Here is a 15597-nt window from a genome sequence, read left to right as displayed (position 1 = left end):
ATGCACTGTTTGGCATTAAAGGCCCTTCTTAACCTAGCCCCTTGCTATCTCTCCTGACACTTCCTGACATAGTTTCCAATCCAGTGACACTGTCCTCCTTGATGTTCCATGAACAACAAACTCTTACCTCTCAGCTGTGGGCATTTTCTCTGTCTCCTAATGTCTGCAAATTTGTCCTTTCTCCATTCCAACTTTTGACCTCCCTTTAAGTCCCATCTAAAATCCTACCTTCTACAGGAAGTCTCCCTCACCTTTCTTCTTTTTTTTTTTTGAATAGAATTTTATTTTCCAAAATATATATAAAAACAAAATTTTAACCTCACCCATCTTAATTCCAGTGCTTTCCATCTGTAAGTTATTTCCTATTCATCCTGCATATAGCTTATTTGTACATACTTGTTTGCATGTTGTCTCCCCAGTGGTTCCTTGATGATAGCAACTGTCTTTTTGCCTCTTTTGTATCTCTTGCACTTAACCAGTGCTGGGCACATATAAATGCTTATAAATGTGCTTATAAAGCACTGTGTGTGTGTGTGTGTGTGTGTGTGTGTGTGAAAACACTATAAATGCTCATTGATAAATGTTTGATTGATTAGCCGCCTGATTGATCTGATCTTTTTAGCTACTTTATACATTACTTCTCTTCCCACACTCTAAGATCCAGCCAAGGGTCAGCTAGGTGGCACAGTGGATAGAGCACTAGCCCTGGATTCAGGAGGACCTGAATTCAAATCCGGCCTCAGACACTTGACACTTACTAGCTGTGTGACCCTGGGCAAGTCACTTAACCCTAATTGCCTCACACACACACAAAAAGATCCAGCCAAACTAGCCTTCTCCCTTTTCTTCCATGTTCCATCTCTAGCCTTTTGCACTTGCTTTTCTCCATGTGTGGGGTATACTAACTCCTCTACCTCATGGATCTACCAAGATGCAGCAAAAGCACCCCCTGCTACAAGAAAACTTTCCTGATTCCTCCCAAATTCCAGTGTCATCCCTAACTACCTTGTATTTAGCAACTTTGCATTTACTAATTTTGGCGGGAGGGGTGAGGCAATTGGGGTTAAGTGACTTGCTTAGGGTCACACCGCTAGTAAGCTGGCAAGTGTCTAAGGCCGCATTTGAATTCGGGTCCTCCTGACTCCAGGGCTGGTGCTCTATCTACTGCGCCACCTAGTTGTCCCTGCATTTACTTTTTAAATTTTGTCTATATTTATATGCTTTTGTTGTCTGGTAGAAGGTTCACTCTTAGAATGTAGAAATTGCTTTGGTTTTGGTATTTGTATCTCTAAGACATATCGCAGTGTCTGGCATAGGTGCTTAACTAAATAAATGCTTGCTGATTGATCAGATCCCCTTTCTGCCTCTACCCTGTCACTGAGGACAGAAGACACAGTTCAGCATCATCTTTGAGGATGAAGGTATTTAGGCTTTACCAGTAGATTTCAGCCTCAATTTATTTCAGATTTGAGAATATGCTGGTTGGTTAGAAATTGGGCCAAGAAGAATAATTAGTTATCACACCAGAAAATTTGGAGTGCCTAATGTTTACATGAGAGTAGTATTTGCTTCTAAGACTTTTTAGATTTGTTAATGTGCTAAATGGGGACTAGTTAGTAAGAGAGAGCAAGTATAGCTCAGAAGAATAGGATATTCGGCAGTTCCCCCCACACCCCATCCCATTTCAGACCTTGTCTTTTTGTCTTTAAATCATTGTAACCTCTTACAGTGGGGTTTGGCATGTAAGAGATTTTCAGAGCATAGAACTTTTCCTTTAATCAATCAGCGGTATTTACTGAGCACTGATGATGATGGTGGTGGTGGTGGTGACTACGATGATGGTGGTAGTAGAGGTGATGATAGCAGCTAACATTTATATAGCATTTATCATGTGCCAGGTACTGTGCTAAGGACTTTACAATTATTATCTCATTTGATCCCCACAACAATCTTGGGAGGTGTGTGTTATTATTATCTCCATTTTATGGATGGAGAAGCCATGGCAAATAGCAGCTAAGCAGCTTGCCCAGGGTCACACAGATGAGGCTGGATTTGATCTTGGATCTTCTTGAATCAGGGGCCAGATTTCTATAAGTGACTGTACTGCTTATATGCCAACATTGTGCTAAGATGCAGTGAAAGAGAGGAAAAGGGGAAAAAATGAACTCTCCATATTCTAAGGGACCTCAGTAATAATCTAGTCCCATTAAGGAGCTAACAGTCTTAGGGAGCTAAGAATCCAACATGAAACAGCAAATAACACAAGATTATGTAATTAAGTAAAGCACAGATTATTAGGGCTATTAGTACAGGATTTTGAGAAGGAAGTAGTCAGTGAGAGGTGAAGTTGTCAGAATGCATTTTTTTTCCCTTTTTTCTTTTTTTTTCTTTTTTGCAGGGCAATGAGGGTTAAGTGACTTGCCCAGGGTCACACAGCTAGTGTCAAGTGTCTGAGGCTGGATTTGAACTCAGGTCCTCCTGAGTCCAGGGCCTGTGCTTTATCCTCTGCACTACCTAGCTGCCCCCTAGAATGCTTCTTTTTTTTTTTTTTTTTGGCCGGGCAATGAGGGTTAAGTGACTTGCCCAGGGTCACACGGCTAGTGAGTGTCAAGTGTCTGAGGCTGGATTTGAACTCAGGTCCTCCTGAATGCAGGGCCAGTGCTCTATCCACTGCGCCACCTAGCTGCCCTGTAGAATGCTTCTTAAAAGAAGTTGTCATTGAAATCTTGGCACATGACTGAATAAAATGAGCCAAAAATATAGCAATAGAGATGAGCTCGATAAGCAGACCAGCCTAACCGGAGTGATGTGTCTGAAAACATAGGATCATAGATTTAGAACTGAAAGAGGCGATATTTAGAAGCACTCAAACCCAGTCCTTTCATTCTATAGATGAGGAAGTTGAGGCACAAAAAGCGTAAGTGATTTGGCTAATCACGTGTCTTATAATTATCTGAGGCAGGATTTGAACCCAGCTTTTTCTGACTCCAAGTCCAGTCCCTATTCACTAAAAGAGGTACAGGTATGGTAACTAGAAAGGGTTGTTATGGATAAGAGAAGTCTCAAGGAAACATGTTCTTCAGATATTTGAACTACTGCAAAACGTGGCTGAGCTCGGCCTGGATTCCCTTGTGTACTCAGGACAGCGTTAGTGACTTTATCAGTACTGCCAAGAGCCAACTGCTTTTTGTCCTGAAGGTGCTGAACATGATGCCTGGGGACAAGCTGACTTGGGCTTTGGCTGCTTGCTGGCTGCTGAAATAGTTGATGTCTCCTAAGCTTAATCTTTGGAGGGAGGAACGGTTCTTTCTTTCTCTGAAGGGAAGAGTGATGTGTTTAGATCCTTTCTGACTCTGTTCATAAACCTCTTTTCTTTGGCCTCATCATAGCCTATGGCAGCCTTGGGCTGGTACCTCAAGTTTAAAGAGGAATTAGAAGGAAACTCATGCATGTCACTGTTGAAGAGCTCTTGCCTAAGGCTTTTAGTGCCCCATTTATCAGTAGCAAATTCTCCCTTTGGACTTCAGTGTCTAGCAGCATTCATTCCCTCTATTTTTCTGCAGGGATCTTTCATTTAGAGGGCCATTCATCAGTTTGATTTATCTCCGATAATATGGATCTTCCGGTTTTCAGAGAAGATCTTAAGGAAATAAGTCACTGCTTGCTCCTTCTGAACACAAGTGAAAAAAGAAGGAAGTGCGATTTTGGTTAAGATGTAGCTAGAAGGGTTTCTTTGGGTGTTTTCCTGCTAAGGAATTATTGCACGCAATAGTCTTATATCAAGAACATGGTTGGAATTTTAAAGTAATTTGCTCTAACTCTATCCTATTTTGAAAAAGACTAAGGGGCAACTAGATGGCACAGTCGATAGAGCACCGGCCCTGGATTCAGGAGTACCTGAGTTCAGGTCCGGCCTCAGACACTTAACACTTACTAGCTGTGTGACCCTGGGCAAGTCACTTGACCCCAATTGCCCCGCAAAAAAAAAAGAAAAAGACTAGATAGTTTAGAATGACTGGGACTCTAGGGGAAAGGAGGCTAGATTTGGAGTCACAAGATCCTGGTTTCAAATTCTAATTTTATTACTACCTGTGTAACCCTGGGCAAGGTTAACTTAAACTCTCTGGGTTCTCATTTTCTTCAGCTGTAAAGTGAGGGTGTTAGACTCAGTGACTTCTGAGGTCAGCTCTAAATCTGACTCTTTTATGTACTTATTTTATTATTTTATGTACCTGGACAATGCAGAACCAGAACAAGTTGGTAGAAGATATGAGGAGAAAAATATTGGCTCAGCATCAGGAAGGACTTTCTCATGATTAGAAGTAGCTACAAATCAAATGGGGCATCTTTTTTTTTTTTTTTTTGAGGTAGTGTTTCCCCCTCACTGTATAGTTTTTTGTTTTGTTTTGTTTTTTAGGTCACTGGGGTTTAAGTGACTTGCTCAGGGTCACACAGCTAGTAAGTATCTGAGGCTGGGTTTGAACTCAGGTCCTCCTGAATCCAAGGCTAGTGCCTTATCCACTGCGCCACCTAGCTGCCCCCTATCACTGTATATTTTTAATTAGAAATTAGATGGGATTACTTGTGTTGAATGAAAAGGGCATCCCATCTAAGATTCTGTTACTGAGTTTGCCTCCATTGTTAATACCAGACTACTGAACTAAATCACATGTACTTCAGAGGTGCACCATTTTGCCCATGCCCCTGATTTTCTTCCATTCTGCTCCAAGCTTTTCAAAGGAACTCGGCTGCTTAGGAAAAAAAAATAATAAAACAACTACTATGTCTCTCGCCAAAAGCTAGTTCATTTCCAGTTGTTGCCAACTCCTAAGACTAACTCCAGATTAGACAGTACGTCATGTCTTTCCCCTGTTATCTGGACAGCTGTACTCTTACAATTGTGTCTTGAGGATGTTGCTGTGTTTGGAGTTTCTGGAGAGAAGGCATACACTGGAATGTGGCCATGACAACTTAAAACAGAAGGCTACTTAGTGACAGCATTGCTTTGTCTTTGGGCCTTCTCTTGAGGTACCACCTATTTTCTTGACGAATTAGAAATTCTATACTTACTTAAACTATAAACATACTTTCCCTACTTGTACAATATGTATCATTCAGGTTCTTTAATGAACACATACAAAATCAATATGAAGACTTAGGCTATCTTTTCCTGGCTTCTCATTCATGACCTAGAAGTACTAATGAATACATTTTCAGATAGTCATTTATAAAGTGTTTACTATGTGCCAAGCACTATGCAAAGTGTTGGGGATACAAATCCAAGCAAAAAGAAAGATGGTTCTTGCCCTTAAGTACATTCTAATGGGGGAAGACATTAATTACCTACCTAGCTGCACTCCTTTGGACTTCTTCATCATGCCCCCAAGACCCTCATCACCAGGAATCTGTCTCATCATCTTACTTGATACTTATACTGCATCAGTATTCTCTGTCCTTCTGATTGAAGGACAGAGCCATGACCTCCTCCTCATTTAAGGAGCCATTCCAGGCCGGCCAGCTCTTCATTCCCCACCCAACTGCTCTCTTGGATTTTCCTTAATGCCTCCTTGCAGGGTAGGTTACTCTAGCCCTCCTGGCCCCAGGCTTTTGTGTGTTGTCACCCTTCGTTAGGTCAGAAGCTCCTTGAGGGCAGTTACTGTCTTTTTCATTTTTGTATCCCCAACACTAAGAGCAGTCAATCAGCATTTATTAGGCATTGTGCTAAGTGCTAGAGATACAAAGAAAAGCCAGAAAAAAAAGGTCCAGCTTTCAAGAAGGGAGACAACATGAACACTTGTTCAAATGATATACTGGATACATTGTAGGTAGTCTCAGAGGGAAAGTACAAGATTAAGAAGGATTGGGAAAGGCTTCTTGCAAAAGGTGTGACTTTAGCTGAAACTTGAAGTCAGGGTGAGGATGAAGAGCATTCCAGGCATGGGGGACAGCCATCAAAAAGGCTTGGAGTCAGAAACAGAATGTCTCAGGTCTGAGGAACAACAAGGAGTGCAATGTCATTAAGTTGCAGAGTGTGTGCAAGGGAATAAGGGGTAAGAAGACTGGAAAGGTAAGAAGGGGCTAAATTATGCAGGGCTTTGAAAGCCAAATATAAGATGTTCTCTTTGATCCTGGAAGTATAGAGAACTACTGGAGTTTGCTGAAGGTGTAGGGGTAGGTGTGATGTGGTCAGATCTGTGTTTTAGGAGGGTGCCTTTGACAGCTGAGTGGCTGAATGAAGGATGGTTTGGAATGGGGAGAGACTTCAAGGCAGGCAGTCCCACCAGCTGTTGTAATAGTCTAGGCATTGTGGTAACAAAGGCACCAATAGGTACCTTCTACTAAGGTGATGTCGGCTTGCTCCAAAGTGGTTGCAGAGTCAGAGGAGAGAAGGGGGTGATGTTACAAAGGTAGAAATGACAAGACTTGCAACTGATTGGATATTAGGTGTAAGAGAGTGAGGGGAAATAGAATGACATCTAGATTGCAAGCCTGGATATCTGGACAGTTGAGAATGGTACCCAACAGTAACAGTGAAGTTAGGAGGATAAGAAAATCAGTGGGGAGATGATAATGAGCTCAGGGCTGAGCATGTTCGGTTTAAGCTATCTTCAGGCTATCTGTTTTGAGATATTCAAAATGACTAACAGACAGGCAGAAATGGATTGGAGGTCAAGAGAGCAGGGAGGGCTAGACAAGTAAACATAAAAGTCATGTGCATTGAAACAAGACATAAAAAGTAATTGAATAATGGAGCAAGGTGTATAGATGGGAAAGTGTTATAATGAGGGCAAGGTGGAGAAGCCATCCAGGGAGTCTTGGGGAAAGCCAGGTTTGAATTGAGCATGGTGCTTCCTCATATGGAGATTCTGGGGAAGAAAATGTAAATTAAAAGAGTCTTACCAGAAAAAGACCCATCAGGTTGATGGGCTGCTAAAAAAAGGGCAGATTCTTTGGGATTGAATTACCATTAGTACTTCTAGAACTCCTAGCAAAAGCTCCATGACTATGTTCCCTGCCCTCCCCCCCCCCCCGCCCCCCAACTTTTAATGTAACTTCAGTGATCCTGCCAAGAAAGGTGTAGGGTCTTTGCAAGATTCTTGGCCCTTTTATAGCACCATTTTCTCCTCTCTAAGAGCTTTACTCTGGTATTTGAAGTCTTTAGAGATGGGTATTACATTAGCAAAGTGATAAAATTATGACTATTACTACTCATGCCCTTTTTTTTTTTTTAGGGCAGTGAGGGTTAAGTGACTTGCCCAGGGTCAAACAGCTAGTGTCAAGTATCTGAGGCTGGATTTGAACTCAGGTCCTCCTGAATCCAAGGCCAGTGTTTTATCCACTGTGCCACCTAGCTGCCCCCTACTCATGCCCTTTTTGACCCATGTATTGACAAAATACAGTTTATTAACTTACACTTAAAGGTATGAAATTCCACCTGTAGAATCTTGGCATCGGGGCAGCTAGGTGGCACAGTGGATAAAACACTGGCCTTGGATTCAGGAGTACCTGAGTTCAAATCCGGCCTCAGACACTTGACACTTACTAGCTGTGTGACCCTGGGCAAGTCACTTAACCCCCATTGCCCCGTAAAAACAAAAACAACAAAAAAAAAGAATCTTGGCATCCCCCATGGGGCAGCTAGGTGGCACAGTGGATAGAGCACCGGCCCTGGAGTCAGAAGTACCTGAGTTCAAATCCGGCCTCACACACTTAACACTTACTAGCTGTGTGACCCTGGGCAACTCATTTAACCCCAATTGCCTCACTAAAAAAAAAAAAAAAAAAAAGAATCTTGGCATCCCTAGTTCCCTTCAAGGCTCAGCTGAAGTACTACCCCCTTAAGAGTCCCCTAGTTATTAATGCTCTCCTCACCCAAATTTACTTGTATTTATTTGCCTACTTGTAGCTTGTCTCTGGTAGAATGTAAGGTCCTTGAAGGTGGGGACTATTTTGTCTCTGCTCCTAGGACAATTCTTTGTACATGGCAAGCCCTTGATAAATGCTTAAAAATTAAGTAGTTTGGGGGCAGCTAGGTGGTACAGTGGATAAAGCACTGGCCCTGGATTCAGGAGGACCTGAGTTCAAATCCAGCCTCAGACACTTGACACTTACTAGCTGTGTGACCCTGGGCAAGTCACTTAGCCCTCATTGCCCCTCAAAAAACAGAAACAAAACAAAAATTAAGTAGTTCAGTAGAGGGAAATAGTATCTGTAAAACTTCATAATCATCAAGTATGTTTTTCCCATGCCTTCCATTGTTCTGGGAATATTAACAAACCTTCAAAGAAGTCAAGTGACTTAGTCCCCGTCATTAAGGAGGCTGATGGCCAAACTGCAAGTGGAATCCATGTTTCCCCCTAACATAGTCAAAGCAAATAAGCAGAGGCTCAGGGCCTAGAAGAAGTCCTAGTATGACCAAGTAAAATATTTACAACCAAAAATTACAAGCTATAAGATTGTTATTCTTTTAAACTACTAATGGTCCCTGACAACAGATGCATCATCTCTGTGACACTATTTGAGCTGGCAAGAACTAGTGGAAAATTTGTGAGCTGGGAAAATATTCTATGGGCATGAATACTTTTTAAACCTAACTATAAAGTTCCTATAAAGTATGCTCCCCTCCCCTCCCGGTAGACCTGTTTGGGGGTCAGGGAAAGAGGAGCTCTCTGAAGGAAAAGAAAGGAGCAGGTAACAGGTAAAAAGAGACAGACCCAAAAATAAATAAATAAGGCTTTCCAGTCCATTTTTGTTTCTCCACGTTTTTTAGGTTATCTCATTTTGGCTTTGAGAAGAAAACATTTTTAAGGGAAGATACCCAGTTTATATCATGTCTTTTTCAAGGACTGTTTCTAGGAGTGTGCAGGTTGTGGGACTGTTGAACCTTTGGGAAGATCCTATAACTTCTGCCTTTGAAGAGGCCAAAGGGCAGAACCCTAATGAAGCACTAATCTGTTCCAGAAAATTCACTTTCTCACTTTTTGAGGAGCCTCAGGCACTATCAGCTTCTCTGAAAATGGCTCTTTCAGCATTCATGCTTAGCCCTGTCCCACACCCTCAGTCTCCATCCCCCATCCTTTTAGTTATATTCATTACTGCTTTCCCCAGAAATGCAACTTCCAGCTTTTCATGTGATCCAATCTTTGTTCTTTATACACTACTGCTTTGTTTGTAGATGATGCCAGGCAAGCCCCGCATCTCTGTTCTGGGAGCTGATTGGGATTTGGTTCAGTGACTTTCAGATGCCAAATGAAATAGGCCCCAGCTTCAGTCAGAAAGGGAAAGACTAGCTTGCATTGGCTTATAGGGACCGGTTGGGAGTCTAGGGATCTGAGTGGGTATGCACAGATAAAAGAGAAGCAGGACCGTCTGGAAAAAGAGTAGAACAGATCTCAAGTCAGTAACAATTTGGTTTATTTCTTTCCTTATTTCATACTGCCCACAGGTAAATTCTACTGTAAACCTCACTACTGTTATCGACTTTCTGGATATGCACAGAGGAAGAGACCAGCAGCGGCTTCTCTGTCTGGGAAGGTAACATCTACTTTTACTTCATTGGGTATTGAAAGGTGGGAGGAAGAGAACCATTGAGTACCATTTGGGGGTGGGGTGAAGAAAATAATAGCTTCTTTAATATTGTAGAACTAGAATAGCTGTTGTAAAATCATATGCAACTTTTAAGGAAGGACAGGAACTTCATGAAAGCCTAGCAGAGACGGTCCCTATCAAAGGGACCCAGGGTTAGTTAAAGAAAGTTAAAAAACAGGTTTTCCAAGGGAGTCTGTGCTTTATTTGGGTTCTGTAAGTCTCACCATATAGACAAGGTTTGGAGATTAGATGGGTATGCCAGTCTTTCCAGCTTTAGTCCCCTTGATAGTATTTATGTGACATACAGTAGAACTCATGTTGCTTTGCAGTTTCTTCTCCACTTCTGATAAGATGAGGAATAGCACTGGGGTCACATTTCAGAAGGTCTCATTCCTCCTCTTTGTCTTACTCAGACATGCCTAAGGGGAGAAGAGACACGAGTTAAATATTTTTCATTAGTCCTTTTAACCATCCTTATCCTATGGATTCCAATTCACTTAGGGCATCAGTAGCTTACTGAAAGCCACTATTTGGTCTTGGGTTTTGTTTTTTGTTTTGCTTTATTTTCAACAGTAACTTGTCCCGTTACCTCCCTCAGTCCTGTTCATAAAATACATTTCACTCACTGAAATAGATTACATAGCATGAGTAGTCAGAAAGCATCTGGCTTTGTATCCTGACTCCTATATTCCAACTTGTATGATCCTGGGCAAGGTACTTAATTAAATCTCAGTAAGCCTCAATTTTCTCATCTGTGAAACGGAGATAAAATTCATAATCGCTGTTTATCTCTTAGGGTTATATTGAGGGAAGGAGCTTGTGAACTTTTTTTTTTTTTTTTTAGTGAGGCAATTGGGGTTAAGTGACTTGCCCAGGGTCACACAGCTAGTAAGTGTTAAGTGTGTGAGGCCGGATTTGAACTCAGGTCCTCCTGACTCCAGGGCCGGTGCTCTATCCACTGCACCACCTAGCTGCCCCAGGAGCTTGTGAACTTTTAAGCAGTGTGCAGGTCTGAGATGTGATCCTAGCTGTCATCATTGTTAATGTAGAGAAAGCTTAGATAAGGCTAGAATTTGACTCCTGGCCACATCCAGGATAAATATGGCCCAGATCATAAAATATCTTATCCACTGATTTTTAGAGTCTGATGTATTAAGGGCATGTGTATCACCAGTTGTGGAGAAATCCCACAACAGTGAAACATAGTACCAGACAGAGGTTGGAGGAATAGTTAAAGGTAAACCAACTTTCCAGGCTCCATTGTCCTTGTAGGGATCCCCTTTGAAACTTGTTGTTGCTCTTTAATTGAATCTATAACTGTAACCTGTTGACTTTCTTACCCTTTCCTCCTTTCCTAGGAGACTAAAGGAGCCCTGCAGGACGGCACCACAGCAGACAGAACTGGACGATCCAACTCTACCGGCAGCTCAGTGGAGAGGACTCCAGGTAGCCTCGCTTCCTTGTTTGGCTGGGTGGTGCAATACTCCCTTGGCCTCTATGACAAGGCCAGGGGGATGAGCCATCAACTCCAAAGCACCATTTCCTCGCTTGGGCACCAGGTAGCCCAAAACCCTTTGGACTCCTTTTTCATGTGTCAGCTGCTTGCTTTTGCAGTCCCCTTTCTCTATGTACTATACATATTACTTATACAGATTGTGGGGGAATTTCACTGGCAGGCTGCTAGCCCATAGAGAAGCAGTTTGGAGTGGTATTAGAAACTGCTGCTAAAATAGTTCTGGGGCCTGACTCCTTCCATCTCATCAGGGAAATTGTGCAGGTCTCCTCCAGGCATACAGAGGGCTACAAAACAGATTTCTCCTGTCATTGACCCCAGGTCAATCTGGAGATACATAATAGCTGGCCATTTGGGACCCTATTGACATATTCTTTTGGAACTGAGAAGCCTCACAATCTGGAATTCTTTGTCCTCATTTAAATGCTAGAGATTCCTCTGTCCCCATCCTTTCATTAAGTGTCTGGATAAGACGCTGATGCTGAATTTGGTTTCTAACTGTTAAAAAACACACCCAATTCTTGTCTACTTTGGTGGTCAATTGTACTTCTTCCTTTAATTGCTGAGTATCTTTCATTGACCATCCCTAACAATATCAGCATGCATGTTAGTGCCACTTCTTTACCTTAAAAGGTACTTACTTTACCCAGTGCTAAGGGGAATGGTATGGTAAGGGCGACTGGAATGGACATGATGAAAGGTTGTAAAATCATATGCAAGAAAGGAAGAAAGGTTGTCTTTGGATAAATAACCTGTTATTGAAAGCATATGGTTTTATTCTTAAGATTGCTTTTTCTTGTATGTATAAAGGTTGGGACCAAGTTTGCATATAAGGGATTTAATTTCATATTTCCCTCTTTTTAAAAAAATATCTTCCAAGCAACCATTTAAGAATACATGGTTTTCAAAGGGGGGAAAAAGGCTTTAGATTTTTACTAGGAAATTGGGATTTAAAACAAGAGTGTGATATTAGCAAATGTTCAGGACTGTGAGCTAGTTGCTAATGAAGATGACAGAGTGAAAAGAGAAAAGACTTGCCCTGCTCTGCAGCTATCCAGTCACAAGCTTTAAACAGTATCTTCCCAGAGGTGACTGCTTCCTGCACCTCAAAGTCTAAAGAAATAATTCTGTGGAAGCTAGCATGTGCTCCTGGCTGTAGGTTGGGTAAGAATGGCAAGGGTAGGTGAGTGGTATATTGAGCCAGGCCACAGTCTTGGCTTCTTGTATCATCTGTGCCCATTCTATAAATCTAGTAAAGATTTTCTTTCACTATCCCTGTGAGACCAACGTTTTATATAGTGTCAGTAATAGTATTTAACCTGTAGCAGTCTTTGATGCCCTCTTCTCTGATAGCTAGAGTATTGATAGCTCTTCACAGTTGACATTTATGAGATATCAAGGAAGATTTTATTTCCATGGGGGGGAAACTAGGAAGGAATCTCCACAGACCCTTTTTCCTTGGATCCTTGAATATATGTTTGACTGAGTTAAAAAAGGAAAAAAAAAGTAACTTCTAATCTCACATACTCATCAGTCTAGGAGGCTTCCAGAGGAGAGATTTGTTTAGTATCAGTGAAAAAATATGGAGGCACTAAACTCACAAGGATATCTTTGCAAAGAGTTGAACTGAATTTTAAATTCAGATGATTCCTGACCGTATCATAGTATATTTCCTTTTTGCCCCATCTGATTTTGGTTTCTGGATCATGGTTGGCGAAGAGCTTGTTCTGTGAGAAATAATTAACTCTGACATTTTCTTGTTTGCTTTTGCATTATTAGAATTATTTTAAACCTGTGGTTTCTTTACAGGAATATTTTCAAACCAAAGAAGTCTATCTTGTGAGGGTTAGTTTAGTTTAAAATAATTGACATAATTTATAAATCTTCTTAACCAGGCCTGAGTACAGTGCAATAAGTCACAATACATTGAAAACAAAATAAGTGAGGATGCCACTATATGTGACACATGACTCTGACATATAAACCCATTTTGAGGGTTCCATTATTAATCTGTATAGTAAATATTGGTAAAACTAACTTCTTATTTTTAATTGAAAAATAAATAGAAATTCTAACTTTTCTGCACCCTAGTGGACCTCTACACACTCTACTTTGGAGACCACTGCCCTAGGAAATTATCTGTTTTTTAAAGGTACTATGTGGTGCTAAAATATATGTATTTTCTTTAATGTTTCCATTCAGAAGACACTATAAATCATTAGATATAACACCTTTAAATGATTCAGTCTTATGATCTCCATTCTTTAAACTTTGATTAGATTTGACTAACTCTGAGAGAGGAACATTAAGTCTCCTACAATTATTTTTGTTGCTTTCTGCCCTTTTGGAGCTCAGTTAACTTTTCTTTTTTGAATTTATAGATGCTTTGTCATTTTGTTCAGACATGGTTTTTTGTGTTGTGTTGTTTTTTTTTTTTTAGCATTTCCCTGTCTATGATATTTCAGATTTTTTTGCTTTGTTTGATAACATGGTTACAACTCCTTTTGGAATCAACCTGATGTATAGGAAAATTTGTTCTAGGTTTTTGTTACATAATAATAATTATAATAACAACACCTATTATTATTTTGAGTTTGTATAGGTCTGGTTTTTAGATGTGTTTCTTTTATGCATTCTGCCACTCTTCCATTTTATGGGCCTTTTTATCCCATTCACATTTGAAATTTAAATTGTTAGGTTTGCTTTTTCCTTTTATTCTGGTACTGTTTCATCATCTTCCTTCTTCCTTCTTTATCCTTGCAATTAGATTTGTTTATACTACTTTGATGCTATTTTATTACCTTATTCCCTTTTGCCTAAACATTCTCAAATTCTTTGACTTTATTTAAATGTATTTAAATTACAGTTTATTTTTATTTATTTGTGTTTCTTCTCCTCTGTGACCCTCTCTTGCCCTACTCAGGTATGGTTGAAAACCTTCCCTTCTCCTACCCTTCCTTCTTGAATTCCTTGGGTTAAATAACATTCTTTTGTTGTGCCCTTTCCCAAAAAAGTTTTCCTTTGCCAAATGGTTAATCTGGGATGGCCTGCTTCTCTTTCTCTCCCTCTCTCTCTCCAGGGCAATGAGGGTTAAGTGACTTGCCCAGGGTCACACAGCTAGTGTCAAGTGTCTGAGGCTGGATTTGAACTCAGGTCCTCCTAAATCCAGGGCCAGTGCTTTATCCACTGTGCCACCTAGCTGCCCCTCCTTTGCTATAATCTCATTATTCTTCCTTTCTAGTCTTTTTTGAATTCTAGTCTCCAATTCATGAACTGTACCCTTATTAATTTTTTTATTCCCTCTGTATCCCTTATGAGGATAGAACATCTGGAGTACCAAATTGGAACTGTTCAATTTCTGTGTTATTGCATTTTCAATGAGCCCATCCTTGGCTCAGTCTTAAAAATATCAATTCATGAAGAAAGCAATGTTGAAATGAAACACTGATCCAAATTTTGAAGCCCCATCCTATACCCTCTCCTTACCATGATCACTCTCTACTCATAAGGCCATTGGTTCTTTGTCCTCCCTATCTCTGAAGGCTACCTTTGGGGACTCACTCCACCCTTTCCTTAGGTGGATTCACAATCCTAAGGAGTGGGGTGCTTTCTCAGAGAAGATAGTTTCCTAATGTGCAAATTCTTCCCCAAACAGAATATTAGGTCCCGGGTCTGTTACCACAAATATACATCTCCCCTATTTCAGATGTAAATTCCTTGCCCTTTTAGGGTAATCTTCCTTAGCCTTTTTGAAAAACTGTACCTTACCTCTCCATTGCTTTTATCCTATTCTCCCATAGCCCGCAGTTTTGAAGGTTTACTGATCCCTCTATATTCATCTATCTGGTGGGTGTCCTAAGTCTCTTATCTTCTTTCTTTCTTTCTATTCTCCCACTTTCCCATAGTGGTTATCTTTCTCATAAAAGAAGTTAATTCACTTCTTGGAAATCACAGAATTTAGTGTGTGAATGAAAAAGTATTTGTTAGGTGCTCTTTATGTCAAAGCACTGTGCTAAACACTGGGGATACAAATAGAACAATAGTACTTAATCTAAGATAATTTTTTTAACTCTTCTACCTTTCCTTCTCCTGTTTATTTCATTTAAATCTTAAGCCCCTTAAATTCTTTTCATCCTATGATAATGATTCTTTGTTTTTTGCCCCCCTTCCCCCCCATTCAGTTTTTGTTTTTGTTTTTGTTTTGTTTTTAGTGAGGCAATTGGGGTTAAGTGACTTGCCCAGGGTCACACAGCTAGTAAGTGTTAAGCGTCTGAGGCCGGATTTGAACTCAGGTTCTCCTGACTCCAGGGCCAGTGCTCTATCCACTGCACCATCTAGCTGCCCCCCAGTTTTCTTTTTTAAATGATTGCCTATAAATGAAACAACTGATTTTGATTACTTAGTCTTATACTTGTCCTTATTTCCTTTCTTGTATTTTGTTTGAAGAGTTTGCTAGTCAAATATTCTTCTAGTATTTTGGTTTCTTCAGGAATGCC

The 15597-nt window shown here is 40.6% G+C and overlaps 1 protein-coding gene across 13 annotated transcripts in view; it reads left to right on the top strand.

Annotated features, from left to right (window-relative positions):
* Positions 1 to 15597, top strand: part of MICAL3 (microtubule associated monooxygenase, calponin and LIM domain containing 3) — a 283173-nt gene that overhangs the window by 156340 nt on the left and 111236 nt on the right. For all 13 annotated transcript variants that reach the window (XM_043966737.1, XM_043966729.1, XM_043966726.1 and 10 more), the window contains 2 exons: positions 9446 to 9534; positions 10947 to 11034. In XM_043966737.1, coding sequence (XP_043822672.1) covers positions 9446 to 9534; positions 10947 to 11034 — 177 coding nt within the window. The remainder of the gene's footprint in view (positions 1 to 9445; positions 9535 to 10946; positions 11035 to 15597) is intronic.

The sequence above is a fragment of the Dromiciops gliroides genome, chromosome 5 (genome assembly GCF_019393635.1).
Source record: "Dromiciops gliroides isolate mDroGli1 chromosome 5, mDroGli1.pri, whole genome shotgun sequence".
Lineage (NCBI taxonomy): Eukaryota > Metazoa > Chordata > Mammalia > Microbiotheria > Microbiotheriidae > Dromiciops > Dromiciops gliroides.
This window is presented reverse-complemented; position numbering and strand designations above follow the sequence as displayed.